At 39.5% G+C, this 17,924-nt stretch overlaps 1 protein-coding gene across 1 annotated transcript in view; it reads left to right on the top strand.

Moving 5' to 3' along the window:
* Window positions 1–17,924, top strand: part of SLIT3 (slit guidance ligand 3) — a 722,516-nt gene that overhangs the window by 533,487 nt on the left and 171,105 nt on the right. The window contains exon 6 of the mRNA XM_027841688.1: window positions 466–537. Within this exon, the coding sequence (XP_027697489.1) occupies window positions 466–537 (72 nt within the window). The remainder of the gene's footprint in view (window positions 1–465; window positions 538–17,924) is intronic.

Here is a 17,924-nt window from a genome sequence, read left to right on the forward strand (position 1 = left end):
AGAGAGAGAGAGAGAGAGAGAGAGAGAGAGAGAGAGAGAGAGAGAGAGAGAAAAGAGGCATTCTGGGAGGTCGCAGAGGGCAGAGCAGTGACCTCCAATGATTTACAGGCCTTTAGCTTAATGAAATTGTTTCAGTGACATGACAGTAAGAGCTCGTAATGGATTGGATGCCCTAATGTAATGAAATTACTCCCTTCTGCCTTAAAAAAAAAATGCGCAATTAATATTTACTGAGACCTGACAGCCTTTGGTGTGCTCGTCTGTGCAGTTCTTTCAGACAGTCAGTGTGGAGAGACAGAGCAGCGTGGCAGGCAGTGAGCAAACCTCCTCTCTGGTGCCGAGCACAGACTGCAAAGGGGTAGAGGGACACACCAGTGGCCAGGGGACGCCGGGCCCCCTGTGCTTCAAGGCAGCCCCCAGTTCTTCCCTACTCAGCCTTCATGCTCTCCCCTTCATTTTCTGCAGGCAACTGGACAACAACCAGATCAGCTGCATCGAAGATGGAGCCTTCAGAGCCCTGCGTGATTTGGAGATCCTGTGAGTTGATTTTGTGATTTGTTCTTCCTCTGTGTGTGTGTCTGTGTGTCTGTGTGTCTGTGTGTCTGTGAATGTGTTTGTGTCTGTGTCTATGTGTGAGTGTGTGTATGTACACGTTTCTGTGTCCCTTGCTGCAAAGCTATTAAAATTGAAAAGGGGTAAAGCCCTCTGGGTTGTCTTGGTCAAAGAGTTGCAGGCAGCAAAGTGCGATTTCTCACCTCCCACAAACTGGGGTTCCTCCTAATTAAGTCACAATAGAGCCGTTGCTCCCAGGGAGCTCCGAAAATGCCATATTTGTTGCTGGGTGAAACAGATGGACCGTGGCTGGGCAAGAACCTTGCACGGTATACATCGAGTGCCTTTCAGAGTGGATGTGAACAGAAAGGATGGGTAACAGGTTTGGTAGGGGCAAGGTTGGAAAGGAGGGCCACTTAGAATTTCACCCCAAATCAGAAAGGGACCTCTGGGCAGAGGGCAGGTGCTAATCTATGAAGAGATCTTGTGGCTGGTGCATGGAGACAAAAAAAAAACAAACAAAAAGTCCAGTCATTGTTGCTGAGATCTCCTCTCCAATTTAAATCCTAACTTTATGCATTGACCCTAAAGGACGGTGGGAAACAAAGGCTGTAGGAGGTCCCCACTGGGATCACCACCCACAATCTCCACCCAGACTGCCTGGGGGGGAAAAAACCGTTGCTAATCAAAGTGCTCTAGAGCTAGTCCCATAAAGTTTCCAACTGGCATGAAAAAGGCAGCCTGATTACAAACCAGTGGGGAAAGTCCTCTGTGCCCCAAAGTCTGGCAGTTCTCTCTATTAGCTGGTGTCATTGGGTGAATGTAAGATTTTGATGGTAGGTACAGAAAGCTATACTTCTCTTTGGAAATATAGAAAAGGGTGCTGCATGGGTAAAGAATACTCTATTTGTCATTAGCCAACTATGTGACCTTGGGTAAGACACTTCATCTCAGTCTCAGTTTCCCTATCTCGATGAGCCTCAGTTTCCCCATCTGTGAAATGAGGAGGATGGGGTAGAATGTCCCTAAATTCCTTTCTACTTCCAGTATCCTATGATTCTAAATTATTCTGATGGTATCATTTCACCCAGGAGAGCAGGGATGTATTAGAGATTTATTTTATCCTTTCCTTAAAATGAATGATTCAGAAACAGAAGAATATGTATCTCTGACTCTCAGATGAAGGAGTGAATGAATGCATGAAGAAGTCACCTTTGTACTTGGGGGAAAAAAGAGAAAGAGAAAATTCCCACTCTACTCACACACCCAACCTGAACCCTGCCCTGCAGACAGAGATGAGCCGAAGAAGGCCTAGCCACATTATTAGCAAAGGAGATGAATCAGGGAAGGATCATGGGAAATAAAAGGGAGAAATGGATGCTGTGAGACTTTTGAGACTTGATGAGAGAGGCAAAGTAGCAGAATGAAAAGATCATTTGATTCAGTGGTAGATGATCTGGTTTTGAGTCCAAGTTCCAATACTTTCTAGTTATATGACTATGGGCAAGTCACAACCTCTGTAAACTTCAGTTTCCTCACCTATAAAGTGGGGATAATAATAATTTTGCTACCTGACTCAAAGGGCTAGTGTATGAATAGTGCTCTGCAAACCCTAAGGGTATGACATCTTGAATTCCCGGTTAATCCCATTCAGTGCTAAGAAAAGCAAGAAATCCACTCTTCTTAACCACATTCAACTACCAGGGTGCGCAGCATATTAGCGAGAGAGCCGTACAGCCCTGGTGTCCCTACATTTCACAACTCAGGCCTCCCCCAGGGAATACATTTGGGGAAAGGGCAAGTATAATGCTAACTTCTTGCTCCATTATTAAAGAGAGAAAATGAAAGATGTCGACATTCCTTATAAAGGAATCTAAATAAATTTTTTTAAAAAATCACCAGCTGCCATAAAGCAAATGTGATTTTTCACCCAACGTATTAGTTATTTTTCTCAACCAGATATAGCAGAAGCTGTCCTTAGTCAAGCATAGTTCATCTGACCCCTTGGGTAGCATTGGACAAATCCTTTTCTTTCTAAGTTTATAGGGATGAAGGAAATATAGGGTGTTGGTACCCAAATACATCAGTTTCTCCTAAATTAAAGCATAAAGACCTATGATGGTAAAGACATGGTTGCCAGAAGCCAATGGGATCTGATTTTATCATATCAATTCCAAACTAGCTCAGATTGGTAGCATCATTTTAGACTTGCTTTTAAATTAATCATAATCAGTGATTCCATGAGTTTTAAATGTCTAGCATAGGTATATAGCTCTGAAATAATCCATCTTAGCTCTGAGAGATTCTGAAATTGGTTAGTGCTAACTATTTCATGAGACCTCTCTTATAGAAAAATTACCCTCCCTCTGCCAACCTAACCCACTCTTCCCTCAAACTTCAGAAACTCAGTCATTTTCATTTCTACATCAACATCTAATTGATAATAACAACAGGCAGGATTTAGCTAGTGCTTTGGAGTTGGCAAAACACTTTACATACATTATCTCACTTGATAAACACCATCTCTGATATTAAAGTGGACACTAGGAAATGTTGAAATTACCTAGTAAGTGGGCTTTAAGCATACTTGATGGGGGGAGGAGAGGGAATTCCAAAACTATCCTCATGCCCACAAAAGACAATGTGTCTATGCACATTGTGAAGAAACCAAAGCCTGTGACTTTTAATGAGGTGACCCAACCAGTTTACTTCATATGAAGAGGGACTCTGCTTGACTCTAGGGAGCAAAACTAGGACCTATGAGAGGCAAATTTTGGCTCAGTATAAGGGAGAACTTAACAATTAAAACTCTCCAAAAGCAGAGTGGACATATGGGTAGGAACAGAGTTTCCTGTCACAGGTAGCCCTCAAAGCAGAAGCTAGATTGGTGCTGTTGTGGATAGGATGCACACTTTGGGCGGGAATTAGCCTCACTTAAACTCTGCTATTCCTCACAACTCCATAATTCTGTGAGTCTGTACTTTGCCCGTACATACTAAAGCTGTCAGCAGGAAGCCAGAGAGACCTATGGTAATCCCAGGGAACACAATCTTCTAACTGATTTAGGAGGGGAGGGAAGTGGTAGATTGGAAGCACCTGTGGAAATAGATCAAGTGGAATAACCCAATGATCCCATCTACATTGGAAATAGAAAAGCTGTATTCACCTTCCGCGAAAACAATCATTTGAGCCTCCTGTTTCAGATTTGGCCACCAAGGCGGGGTTGGTGTGGCCAATTGCATTGTCTTAGGAAAGAGATAAGTGCTAGATGAAAGACAGCTTTTAGAGCCAGTTTGTAAGGATGAATGGCAATTGTCAGACTGATGCCATTTTAAAAGCTGTATGAGTGTCACCTGCTTATCACCAGTATATTATCTAGTGCTACTTTTAATAATAACCGTAGCTCACATTTCTATAGTACTTGAAGTTTTTATAGAGACTGAAACCCTGTCCACTAGTCAAATATGGTTATCCCTGTTTTACAGATGAGGAAACTGAGGATCAGAATGGTCAAGTGACTTCCCCAGGATTACACAGCTAATATTAAAGCCAGTACTTTAACCAAGGTCTTCATACTCCCAAGTCCATTATTCTTTCCCCTATCACACACCAACTCTGTCATCACCATAGGTTCTTCCCTAGGTCAGCAGAGTCAATGGAATCATAGAATTTGGGAGTTGAAAGGGCCTCATCAGCGGTCTGCTGTAGTCCATACCTGAAAAAGGAAAACCTTAGGCTACATGTGTGACAAGTAGTCATCCTGCCTAAGGAGTGACTAAGTATGGGAGCGTTTTCCATGGAGGACCTTACTGGAATTGTGTCATATGATTGCCAGTGAAATCCAATCTACCAAGAGATTCCCTCCTTCAGCTTCTGTTTAGCAAAGCTAGTATTTACCTGCGGATCATGTACCTGTCCCTCAGTGAATTGTAATGAATAAGAGTCTTTCAGTCACATCTCTTTCTGCCACAGTTGTATAGAATCATTTTGTCTGATTGCTAAATTATTTGCATTACTACATCTCACTCAGAAGATATCTACAAGCAAAATTGAATATAAATCAGAGGGTTTTTGTTTGTTTATTTTGTAAATTGAATCCTGTTTTCCCACTTATACCCATAACTCTGATTGATCTTCAATTTATAGCAGAACCTAACAGTTTAGCATTAATTTTTTCCGTCCTTGCTAGACATACTATCAAATACTTAATAGTAAACTTCCTAAACATACCATCAAATACTTAATAGTACATGAGAATGCACTAGAATAGATGATTTTATAAAGAGACCCTTACGTGAAGCAGGTGATACCTCTGTGACACAAATCATCATGGCCCCCTAAGCCATTTGCTCTATTATAATGGGCTTAGATGTTTTGAGGTTTTGTTTTGTTTCATTAAGATGAGCATATCTGTATTAAGTCCAAGAAGTCCAAGTAGGTGTGTCCCTTTGCATGTAGTAAATCATTAATCAGTTGCTTTTTTTTTTAATCATCCCTGTGTTCCCTGTTGTAGGTAAGGTCATTTGTCAGTTTCTTAGGTAGTGTATTTCCATTGATTCTCTATGTTCTCAGTCAGGCAGGGCAAGAGAACTTTAGGACACAAAGGCAGAGCTACGAGATTCAGATAGCTTGCCTGCCATGTGTCTTCATAACTTAGCAGGGTAATAGAAGTATGGTGCAGCATATAGGATTTTGGACTTGGAGTCAGGAAGATCTGCATGTTTATCACCCCTTAGACACTTAACTAGTGAGTAACCTTAATCCGTCTGGTCTTCAGTTTCCTCATCTATAAAAGAGGGTTGGATTTGATGACCTATAACATACCTCCCAATTCTAAATCTATGATCCTAACCAAATATTTAGAAAACAAAATATCACAGCGTTGGGGAGGGTGGGAAATGGAGGGGGAGAAAACAATTCATGCTACTCACCTGGGAGTTACTTACTGCCTAGCAACACAAAGACAGGTTGCCAAAGGCATTGGGATAGAGTGCAGAAAATTTTTAAAAATATCTCTTGTCTTCCTCTGGTTGGTCAGATCTTGACCAATCACTACTCTCAACTAAATCACATAAAGGTTGCAACAGGTCTGTATATTTCTCATATGCACCGAGTTGAACATGATTCTATTCTTAGTCTGTATCACCCAGATGTTGTGAATATTACTCTTACTTTTCCAAACACTGGTCTGTTTGGAGGAACACTTAATGAAAATGGGTTGAAGGGTGGGGCATGAGGGTGGAGTTGAAGTCCAAATCCTTTGCAAATTTTGGCAGGGGTAGGGGGGGGCAAAGAAGGTAAGGGAAATAATTAAATGTTTATGATCAAGAAAGAGTATGTTCTTGTTTTCTATACTGTTTCATCTTGGAATATTTTAAGGTTTTTTTATTACCAGGCTCCTTAGTCAAAGAAATTTCTACATGCCACATTCTTCTGGAGTTCCTGAGGGCACATGAAGAGTTGGGGTGGTGGCTTGGAGGCTGTGACTTCCCTAGGTAGCCGGGACTAGGGATAGGCAAGGTAGGCAAATGCCTAAGGCACAACATACGTTGGAATACAACAAGAGACACTTTTAATATGACTTTATTTAAGTATGTATAATTTTAATACTAGTAAATTCTGGTCTCCACAACACATGGGTATCACTTTTTTTTCTTTTGTTTGCTCTTTGGTCTCACTAATTTTGTCTGAAGCCATCACATATGTAAGGGATGTGATTTTTCCAGTTCAGCAGGACATAGCTTTAAGCCATGCCTAGGATACGGAAACACCTCATCCTTGCTTTGACTCTGGATTTTAAACTGACTGGGGTCACTAACCCAGGAAACCCAGCAGGGTCCCATTTTTACTTCCTCTTATGGGCCACTCTTTTCAAGAAACAAGCCATTCAGTGAATTTGATTTTGAAGGCAATTTCACCTTTAGTTTAACCAGGGGAGGTTAAAAAGTAAGGCATGAATTAGACCCATAGTTGATTTTTTTTTAAATCACAATGGACTCACATCAACAGTCCTCTCCTATTGCCATTTCTCCCACATCATTGTCTTTTTGATTATTATCCAAAATTTCTTTTTTTTTAATGTCCAGGTCTGTGGCTTCATTAATTTGTGTAGCTCCTGGTAAGGCAACTCCCCCCACTGATGCAAATCAGCAATTTCAGTAGCTTATCCATAGCTTTTAGTCTTAGAAAGTTGCCAAGGGCAAGGAGAGGTGAAGTAGATGGTCTCATAGCCATTGTGTATCAAATTTGAACCCAGATCTTCATGATTCCATGGCTGACCCATTCTGGTCACATTGCCTATCAGGAATAACAATGATAGGCAGTGTGGTGTGGTAGGTAGGGGTGAGCCTCAGATTTGGAAGAGCTAGAAGCTGGACCTTTGACATACTGGCTGTGTGACCCCTGGCCAAAGAACTTGGCTTCAGGGCTCTGACGCTGTCATCTAAAACTGTTCATTGATCTGCATTGCTAGAGTGAGTTTCTTAATTGGAAGTTCCCTATACAAATGAAATCATATTCACCTAAAAAAAATAATAACTAACATTTATAAAGGGACTTTAAGGATTTACAAAGCCAGTGACATATTATCTCATTAAATTCTCACAATGATTGTGAGGTAAGTGCTCCTGATATTATTCTCCCCATTTAGACAGATAAGGAAACTGAGACAGAAAGCAGTTAATTGACTTGCCCCGGGTCACACAGCTATTAAGTGTTGGAATCAGGAATGGAAATGATATCTTTCTTCCAACCACACTTCTCCAGCCATTTTGTGCTCTGAAGCCTCATTCCGCACATACTTTACACATACTGCACACATACTCTACACATACTGCACACATACACTATACACGCTCCATGGTAACACAAGGTATCATAGAGCTACTAGCTACACTGGAAAATGTTCCACGTTGAGAAAAGAAACCTTCAAGTGTTTACTGAATTGTTAGAGATGATTCAACATTTCATAGTTGTTCTCACCCAGCAAGACCAAATAGGAAAGTTAAGTAGATAAAAAAACGCTGTAGGAAACAACGTGTCAGTCAAGAAAGCCCGGGAAATCTTAGGCTGCATTGATAGGCAGAACATTAGGACCACAGAGGTGATGGTTTCATCGCCCTCTGTGTGGTCCAGGGTTGGGGAACCTGTGACCTCAAGGCCACATGTGGTCCTCTAGGTCCTCAAGTGTGGCCCTTTGACCAAATCCAAACTTAATAGAATAAATCGAGGCCACAGATTCCCCACACCTGGAGAATTAAATGGTAGCATTAATAATAGCTAACATTTAGATAGTTCTTTAAGGTCTGCAAAGCATTTTTACAAATATTGTCTAATTTGATCCTCACAGTAAACCATGGTAAGTAGGTGATGTTATTAACTCCATTTTACAGAGGAAGAAACTGAGGCAGAGTTGTTAACTTTGCCCAGGAAATGTGATTCGAACTCAAGTCTTCCTGACTCTAGGTCTAGCATTCCCTCCCTTGTGCCACTTGCCTGAAGAAAAAAAGATTTAGAGGGAGTACATTATAATTGTTATCAAGTATTTGAAGAGCTGTCACATAGACTTGTTTTGCTTGACCCTAGAGGGAAATATTAGAAGCAATACAAACAAAATACAAATTTAGGTTTGATATAAAGAACTACTTTCTAGCAGTTAGACCTATGCAAAAATGGGATGGGCTGCCTCCTGACATGAGTTTTGCCCCTCTGAGGGAATTTTTCAAACAAAGGGTGAATGACTACTTGGTGTGGGGGGGATTAGATTAAAATGGAAGGAAGAAAACAAGCATTTATTAAATGCCTACTATGTACCAGGCACTGTGCTGAGTTCTTTATAAATATCATCTTATTTTATCCTCACAACAACCCTGGGAGGTAGGCACTATTATTATCTTCTTTATTTTACAATTGAGGAAACTGAGATAGACAGAGATTAAGTGATTTGCCCAAGATCACACAACAAGGAAGTGTCTGAAGCTGGATTTGAACTCGTGAGTTCCTTGCTCCATTGCTAGCACTCAAACCATTGTACTACCCCACTGCCTCTCATATAGCTTCAGAGTTCCCATCCCAACTCTGAGATTCCATGATCCTGGCTTGGGGATTTCTAAGATGTGCTATGCCATTTGTTTCCCAAATCACAGAAACCTACTTTGACAACAAAAAGCAAATGGAAAAGGAAATCACAAAAATTTCTAAAAAATCACAGTGTGGCTCAGTTGGTAACAAAAGCCCTGTCACAGAAAGATAAGGGTTAATTTCAGTCCATCATTCTTTTGTAGTTGGGTCAAAACCCTGTCAATAGCAGCCTTATCTGTTGTGCCTAGGGAATTAGATACTAGAAGCATCAAACTTAAAATTAAGACTTTGATGGCCATTGAAAATTCAGTGTTTGAAGCCAATATGTCTGGAAATAAATACTTGTTGAATTGAATTGTATTGAGAATTAAATTGAATTGAATCCCTGGAAAAGGCAGAATTCTGAAGCAGAATTTTGAAGGAGGGATATGATTTGGTGGAAAAGAACTAATATTTTTACACTTATGTCTTATCTATGGTCTTGGTTTAGTTAAGACTTCTGTACATTTGGGAGGGTTTTGGTTCTTATCTATATGGAAAGTTTATCCAGAAAGATGTTTCCAACACTTCATACTGAAAATAATAATAATAATAGTAATAATAATGCTTTGAGTCATTCTGCACAACATGAGCTTACATCTCATTTACAAAAATTATTTTTTTTATCTACCTATATGGTATTTTACCAAACATTAACTGTGAAAAAGACAAAGATGGCAATTAATTGTAGGACCACTTCTCTCTGAACTCCATTGAAAATGAGAAGAATGGAATAATAACAGTAACTGGCATTTACATTCTAATTATGGTTTGCAAAATATCTTGTCTTATTTTAACTTTACAACCACCCTTCAAGGTGAGTGCTTTATTTCCATTTTACAGATGAGAGAGGAAAGACTGAGCCAGATTAAGTGGCATGCTCAAGGTCATGCTGGTAGTAAATGCTGAAATGGGATTCTGGACTCAAGACTTTTATGACTACCAATCTGAGATGTTAACTCAGCCTTACGACTTCCTGTTCTCCAATAAAAGTTGTCCCTTATAGGAACTGAGAATGTAGTTGTCCCCTAATTATGTTTAAATATTTTACTGCAGTTTTTTCTTTGAAGCCCAGTCACTTTTCCTGGGTTTCCTTCTTGGTGAGCTCTCCGTGATTTGCATTTTTCTAGCCATGTGGTAATTTTCTTGAAATCAACAAAATTGGGGATGCTGAGAATCAAGTCTTCAGTCTGAAAGAGAACAGCTCCATTTCCACCTATTTGCAGAATATCTGGGTAGAGTGTCTCTAATAAATGGAAACATTCTATTAACTTCAACTGTTTTTGGAGGCAGAGTGTTAGTCATAACATAACTTTGAATATACAGGTTGTCATTTCTTCACAAAAGCCTAAAACTGCCACAAGAATTTGATTTCTTTCTCTGTTTCCCTGAAAACTGTGATCAGTTTGGGCAATCAGGATTAAATTTGCAGGGCACAAGGTGCGTTCTTAACTCCTATCCTACTGCTGGAATACTTGAACACAAATGCATTTTTCCCCACATACATTTTCTCCTTCATGTTGCATGAGCCCTTTTTTTCATTTCATCCAGACTTCCCCTCTTATGAACTTGAAATAAAAGGCTTAATATAGACTCAGAAGCTATCTTTTACCATAGAGAGAAAGTGAGAAGAGCCTTGGAACCCAAAATCATTTCCCCTGATTTTTAAAGAATAGCTGCTCTATTTAAAAATATATATATATCTCTTGTAACCAGAATGCTTGGGGAACTCATTATTTCTGATTAACTGAGAGTGAGGTAGAAATCCTGTTTTCTTTGTTGTTAAAATCTTTCTTAACTATATTAGAATGCATTCTTGCCTTACAGAGTAGACCCAAGTATAGATAGGGTATATAACTGAAACTTTCTTTGGTGACTGAAAACCTTGAAGTGCCTCAGGGTCATAATTCACTTTCAATTCTCAATTCTCATTATACCGGCTTGTAGATACAAACAGATGTCAGAGCTGTGGGCTGTGGATTCTATGTTAGTGCCAAGACTTTATCTGTTCTTTTTTTTTAAAGAAAAAATCCCCTATTTTCTTATGATTGGCCTCTTTTTCCCAAAAAATATTCCAGTTAATTAAAGATCTTGCTTAATTGGCTTCATTATACTCAAGCATCTTGGCTGTGTGATTTTCTTGACCAAAGTTCTGGCTGGACATGCTTTGGCAGCAGCTTTGCATTAGGCACTAAAGGGATAGAGATCAGGTCTGTGATTTCACTGGTATATGGAATTTTAAAAAGTGAGGAAACTCCATCTACCAACTCAGGTCAGAATCTTTTCTACAACTTAAAGTCTTTAGAGAGTTGTCTGAAGTTCTTAAAAGTTAAGTCGTTTATTCAGAGGCACACAGCCAGTATGTTAGAAGTGGGACTAGAACTCAGGTCTTCCTAGTTTCAATGTCAGCTCTCTCTCTCTCTACTCTGACTACACTGACCCTCTTTATGCCCTAAAACAGAATTCTTAACATTTTTGTGTCCTGGACCCCTATGGCAATCTGGTGAAGTCTATTGACCCCTTCTATGGAAAAAAAAAAGGTTTTTAAATGCATAAAATAAAATATACAGAATTACAAAGGAATCTAGTTACACTGAAATAGAGTTATTGATTTTTTTTAAGAGCTCACAGACCCCAGAGAAAAACCCCCTCCACTAAAACAACCAGGAAAAAAAAAATGAGCTCAACATTCTGGAAGAGATTCCAGTGCTTTTCCACAAAGGAAATGTGGAGACAGGGAGTTTGGGGTTGGGGAATAGTTGTATGACAGCCAAACTGATAGGGAGATAAAATCATTCCAGAAATCAAGTTTCCATCAAGTAGGTAAGATACAGTTGGGTCCTCTCACCCTGCATGAAAAGATATCACGGGACAGATGGTTGGATTCTCTGCATTCTCCTGTTCCTCAGTTGCCTGGAGAAGCTCTGATGAATACTGTTTTGAGCATGTCTAGTGGTTATTTTTCCCTTTCATCAGTCCCCATCTCATTTTTATGTCCCTCTACCCAAGAGAGCAATGTTCACATCAAACTATAGAATCACAGAAAACAGCATCCTGTTGCCCCGTTTTCACTTTGGGAGCTCCAAAGTGGCCAGTTATTATGGTAGTCAGGAAATCCTCTTGTTTGGGGAGAGCCTCTCTGAGTAGCTCCTATGCCTAGAATAAACTACCTCTGCTTTAGACAGCCGTCTTCCTGCTTGGTACCCCCACTCTTTTCTGGAACCTTCTAAATCTGAGATTTTCCATGCTATGATCTTTTGTGCTGAAAATTTCTGCGTCAGGAGCCGTCTAGCCAATCCCTGGTATCTCGCTGATTGTCACCTCAGAAACAGGAAACCAATCAGATGCACCTGAGCAAGACTCCATCCCCTCCCTATAAAAAACCTCTGGCCCTGGCCCTTGTCTCCTTTGCTGAGAAATTCTTAAGTGTGCAGGATGGAAGGTGAGCTAGAAGATGCAAGTGGAGCTGGGCTACACCTAAATATGCCAAGTCCAGAGGGCAGTCTTTCATAATATCTTCAACCCCCTTTCTACTCCTGCTATATAACACAAAGATCACTCACCACACCAGAGGCCTAATGATTTCCCTCTAGGAGGGTTTTGGACACCCAAGTTGTATCCTTTTCTGTGTAGTGGCTGAGACTCAGATGTATCATTTGCATTGATCCTTTCAGCGGTCCTGCCCCTCCTCTACTCCTTGCCCCAAGTTAGGTCTTCTGATTTCCCTTACTGTGAATTGAAATACATCCCTGATAAAGGGCTTTGCTTTTAGCATCAAGGACTTATCTGCCTCTCTGCAAAAGCCCATAGGTCCCTGAAATTATAGAAATAGCTGCAACATTTACTTTTTTGAAAGTTCCTGGTATCCCAGAGAACATTTGGGAGAAAAGCAATGGTGTTGTTGCATCCCATATAGCTTCATAAGAATGTTGTAAAATAGACAGAAAGGTTGATAGCCTGGGAGATAGTAGGCACTATATAAATGTCATTATCATGATCATCATGATTATTACTAATTATTAATTATTATTATTAATAAGGAGTAGGCTGCAATTTCCTAAGCTATGAGAATTTGAGCAAAATTTTTTACTTTCTCTGAGCCTTAGTTTTCCTTGTTGTGAGGAAGTGAAATTAGATATTTTCTTCTAAGACCCCTTCCAACACAAAAATATTCTTTGATTCTACATTATTCTATTTTGTTCCTTGTCTGGTAAGCAGTGAGAGAAATAGTATGTTGGGTGTTTTTTTTTTTTTAATCTCTTCCTCAGATGACTGATTTAGAAGTCACAGGATAAATAACCCTATCTCCCAGATGAATGAAAGAATGAAATGAGTCATTGTACTTACAGAAGAAAGAGGAAACAGTTTGGAGATGTGGATAGGGAGGGAGGGAAGTGAGAAAGAGAGAGAGAGAGAAAAAAAAAGAGGTGATAAAAAAAAACATTAAGTTCTGTGCTAGACACCAGGGGAGATATAATGTTTAAATAAGCCAAGGTCTCTGCCCTTAAAGAGCCTACAGTCTAACAAGGAGATGCCCTCTGTTTCTCCAAGGTAAAGTTAATACTAATTAGTAAATTTTGAGAAGTCATTATGATATTCTGATTTATAATGCTGTAGCAGAGACCTAACTAGCAATAATGGTGGTGCCTGAGGCAGATACCATGAAAGGTCCCCTCAACTCAGCTTTTAAAGACAAATTGAAAGGGTGAGACCTCACAACAAGACTTCCACTATCAGGACACAAGCTCCCATGGGGGTAGAAAAAATAAAGCTGATGCCTAGGGTGTGGATAGAACAGGATGATGATCAGGAGGAACCTCGCTGCTTAAGGAAGGAATATTGCTATCTGATTGCTGCTTATTTTAATTAAGTGTTCTTGCTAACTAGGTACTAAGTTCAGTTGTGTCTCCTTGCTGAAGGAGTATGAGTGCTATCATTGCTCTTTAAATTTTAGAGCAAAGCCTGGTCATCTTATCCTACTTACAGCTCTGAGCCATGGGCGCAGATATAGATTTAAACTATTTAGTGTTTGATTCGTAAAATTAAACCTTGATCAAATCAACAGAAGTTCCTAACAGCATTTTTTTTGGAGAAACAACTACCTTGTTTGGGTGATTTTTTTTTTTCTTAATCTACCCTGTTTCTTCTCCTCTCTTAATTTAAAAAGGTACCTAGCACCATGCAGGAGAAAAGCAAACTGGCATTATGATTACAAAAACCACCCCTACAAAACAAACACCCCCAAACTTCTTTGGTCAGTTAGTCAACACACATTAATTGTGTTTACTCTGAGCCAGGCACCGTACTAAGCCCTGGGAATACAGATACAAACAGAAAATTTGCCCTTCAAGGAGTTTTGTTGTTGTTCATTTGTCTCAAGTCATGTCCAACTCTTCAAGACCCCATCTGGGGTAGTTTGCCATTTCCTTCTTCAGCTCATTTTATAGGTGGGGAAACTGAGGCAAACAAGGTTAAGTCTTGCACAGGGTCATACAGCGAAATTTGAACTCAGATTCTCCTGCCTTCAGGCCTGGCTCTCTGTGCACTATGGCGCCATCTACCTGCCCCTTTAAAGGAGCTCACATTCAAGCTTTGTGACTTAGGTCAGAGGAGTAAATGTTGATTGTTTATGTCATTATAATCTTAAAAGGTTTTAGAAAAATGGAGCAGCCAGCAAAATTTCTACAAGTTTCTTGAGCCCATTGTCACACTACAAACCAAGGCGGACATCCTATGCCTTTAATGGATAGATCAACAGAAAGTCAAACGTGGCTGAAGTGAAAGTCCGCCGATCACTTGAATGCTTCCAAATGCTGCATTCTTTGCACTGACTTTTTCCTATTTCTCCAGATGCCCTGTTACTGTTCAAACACAGGCATTAGGTGATTGCTCCATTGCTGTGTGGCAAAATGAATAATTTACAGTCAATTCTCATCCTTTTAGGATCCTGTGATGAGGAGATTTCATTTCATGCCATTGCTACCAACCTCCTGAATAGCCACCAGTGGTCAAAATCATGATACCTGTAAATCTCTACCTTCTGTATAACACAGGAGTATTTAAATACTATTAAGTCAGTCCATATATTGACAAAGATCAAGATTAAGAGAGTCTCTTTTAACCTTTCAGTTAATAAAGGGCAAATGGCTTAGTAGAAAGAGTTCTAGATTTAGTCAGAAGACTTGGGTTTGAAGCCCAAGGTTTCTTGCTACCTATGGGAGCAAGAAATATTCACATCTTTGGGCCTTAATTTCCTTATTTGTAAAATAACTGTTAAGGTTCCTTCTAACTCTAATCCTGTGACGGTACGATGATTTTTTAAAATTTCTTAGCTTGGAGGCCCAAAATATGCACAAAAGTTTCCAAAATTTTAGTGCCAAAGGTCACCTTTGAGATCATCTTGTCCATTTTCCACATTTTAGAGATGAGAAAACTGATTCAGTGCTGTGTAGATAGATGTTCCTTTTGCTAAAGAATTTGAGCTGCTTCCTTTGGGACTAGTGATAGTTCAAATAGGCCAGAAGTAATGATTTAAACTAGTGTAGTTTAAATAGGTGACATAATCTACTTAAACTCTGTACCCATGAGTACAACCACCAAAGTGATGAGTACCAAATGGAGGCACAGCCGTGGAGAAAGAGACTTTCTAGGGATCTTAGGATTCAGAGCTAGAAAAGATCTTAAAAATCATGTAGTCAATAAAGCACTGGCCCTGGAGTCAGGAAGACCAGAGTTCAAATCCAGTCTCATACACATACATGCCCTACCTGTGTGACTCTGGACAAGTCACTTAACTCCAATTACCTCACCAAAAAAAACAAACAAAAAAATTCTTTAAATCTATATAAAACTTTGAAAAAATCATGTAGTCCAGGGTTCTTAATCTGGGGTTCATGAACTTGTTTTTTAAAACATTTTGATAACTATATTTCAATGTAATTGCTTTCCTGTGTAATTTTCTGTATGACTTTTATTGTGAGAAGGGTTCCACAGACTTTACCAGACTGCTGAAGTATTCCATGACATGAAAAAGGATCAGGACCCCCATTTTACTCATAGGGCAACTGAGGCCCCAAAGGTCTCTTCAGTTCTGACTTAATTGGGGGGAGACAGCGTGTGACAGTGGAAAGAACACTGGCTTTAGAGACAAAGGGCTTGAGTTCAAATTCTACTTCTGATAATCCCATTGTGGTAACCTTGGACCATCATTTAACTTCTCTGTGGCCCTGTTACCTAATCTGTAAAATGAAAGGATAGATAAGACAGCCTCTGAGGCTGAGTCTGGTATCCTGTGACTTTCCCAGGATTTTACTAGCAGAGCCAATATTCATACCTATGTTGATAATGAAGGAAGTTCTAAAGGACTAATAATAATAATAGTAACATTGATAATAACATAACAGCTAGGATTTATATAATGCTTTAAGGTATGCAAAGCACTTTACGCTTTATGATCTCATTTTGTCTCACAACAACCCTAGGAGCTATGTAGGTGCTATTATTACCCCCATTTTACAGTTGAGGAAACTGAGGCAAAGTGACTTGACCAGGGTCACATAGCCAGTAGGTATCTGAGGCTAGATTTGAACTCAGGTCTTCTTGACTCTAAGTCCAGTACTTGATTCACTGTACCACCTAATAACCTGAAAAATCAAAAATGACCAGTTTATAAAAGTCCATGTTATCTTTAATGAAATGAAACCTTTTCTCCCCTGAGAATAAACAGAAATAGCATAGGATTTAGAGCCAGAAGGGACCTTGGAGGCCATCTAGTCTGACCCCATCATTTTACAGGTGAGGAAACTGAGGTCTAAGGATCAGAGAAATGACTTGCCTAGGGTCACACAGTTAGCTTGTTTTAGAGATCTAGAACTCAGGCTGCAGTCTTTCAACTCCAAATAGAGTAATTTTTTTCATAACATCAAGTAAGTATGAAAACCAAGTTTTGAATCCTGGTATCCCCTCCCTCACAATGATGCACAAGGATATATTTTTTAAATAGCCCCTAAGGCTTGAGATTGTATAGCATGGTTAACGATCTTGCCTTAGTATCCAGGAAAAACTTGGATTCAAATCCTACCTCTGCATATAGGCTGTGTGACCTTAAATAAGTCACTTAATTTCTCAGTGCTTCCTGACATCTCTGTAAGACTCTAAGTTTCAGAAGCACAGATATGCTGGCAATTCCTCAATGGAAGTTCCTTTCATAGATGAAATCACACAAAATCCCCTTCACCCAGAGTTGTGGGTTAGTTTAGTGCATTTATGTGAATTTTTGAAGTGTCTTTTTCATAAGGAAAAACAAATATTAAACTTATTAAATAAAAAGAATATCACTAGTGCTCTGCCCTGTACAAAGGAGTTAAGCACTCAATTTTTTTTTAATCTAGGAAGTTAATTCCAAATACAAGGAAGACGTGAATTCCAAAGACAGTGTACTATAATGGGCTTGGTGTGGAGTATGGAGGACACCTGAGTTTTAGATCTAGCATCACCTTTCATTTAAACTCAGTTCATTTCAACAAACTTTTATCCAGCACTTTACTAAGCAAATTTAAGGCCCCAGCTGGGTACCAAGAAAAAAAAATAAAAAAAAATACATAAAATATTGTCACCTCCCTTAAAGTATGAAAAACATGACAAAAACAAATTACTAGGATGCAAAATAGAATGTGATGAGGCTGTAGGAGGGGGTTCAAGCAGAGTTCTATGAGAGATCTGTTATGTGAAGCAAGTTGTTTGAATCTGTTATTAGAAGTAAGTTAGCTAACCTTCTGGGGTATCTGTTCCCTTATTGTAAAATGTGTGTGGTAGGATTGAGATGGAAGGGAGAGACTTTACCTGCCTTATCTTACTGAGGTTATCGTAAAAATGAAATGAAAGGCACCTTGGCTTAATGAATAGAAAGCCAGCATTGGAATCAAGAAGGCCTGGATTCTAGTCTTGTTTATAAAACTTAATAGATATGTATCTATAGGCAAGCAACCTTTCAACCTAGGTGTGCATAGAGTATGGGTAGGATAGGTCACCAGGCCTAGCCCATGTTCTATGAATGCCTGTGTTCTCAGTGTCATAGCCAACTCTCTAAGGCTGAAGTTGGGATGGATTGCTAGTCTACCAATGAAATCACACGACTAGACAAAAAGAAAAAAATTAATAAAGAGCATTGATTCTATTCAGCAAACATTAATGAAGCAACTGTTAAACAGCCAGGGTTACAGAGATTTTTTTTAAGGAATTTTACAATATACAAT

Source organism: Vombatus ursinus, unplaced genomic scaffold (genome assembly GCF_900497805.2).
Source record: "Vombatus ursinus unplaced genomic scaffold, bare-nosed wombat genome assembly UNPS02014863.1, whole genome shotgun sequence".
NCBI classification, from domain to species: Eukaryota; Metazoa; Chordata; class Mammalia; order Diprotodontia; family Vombatidae; genus Vombatus; species Vombatus ursinus.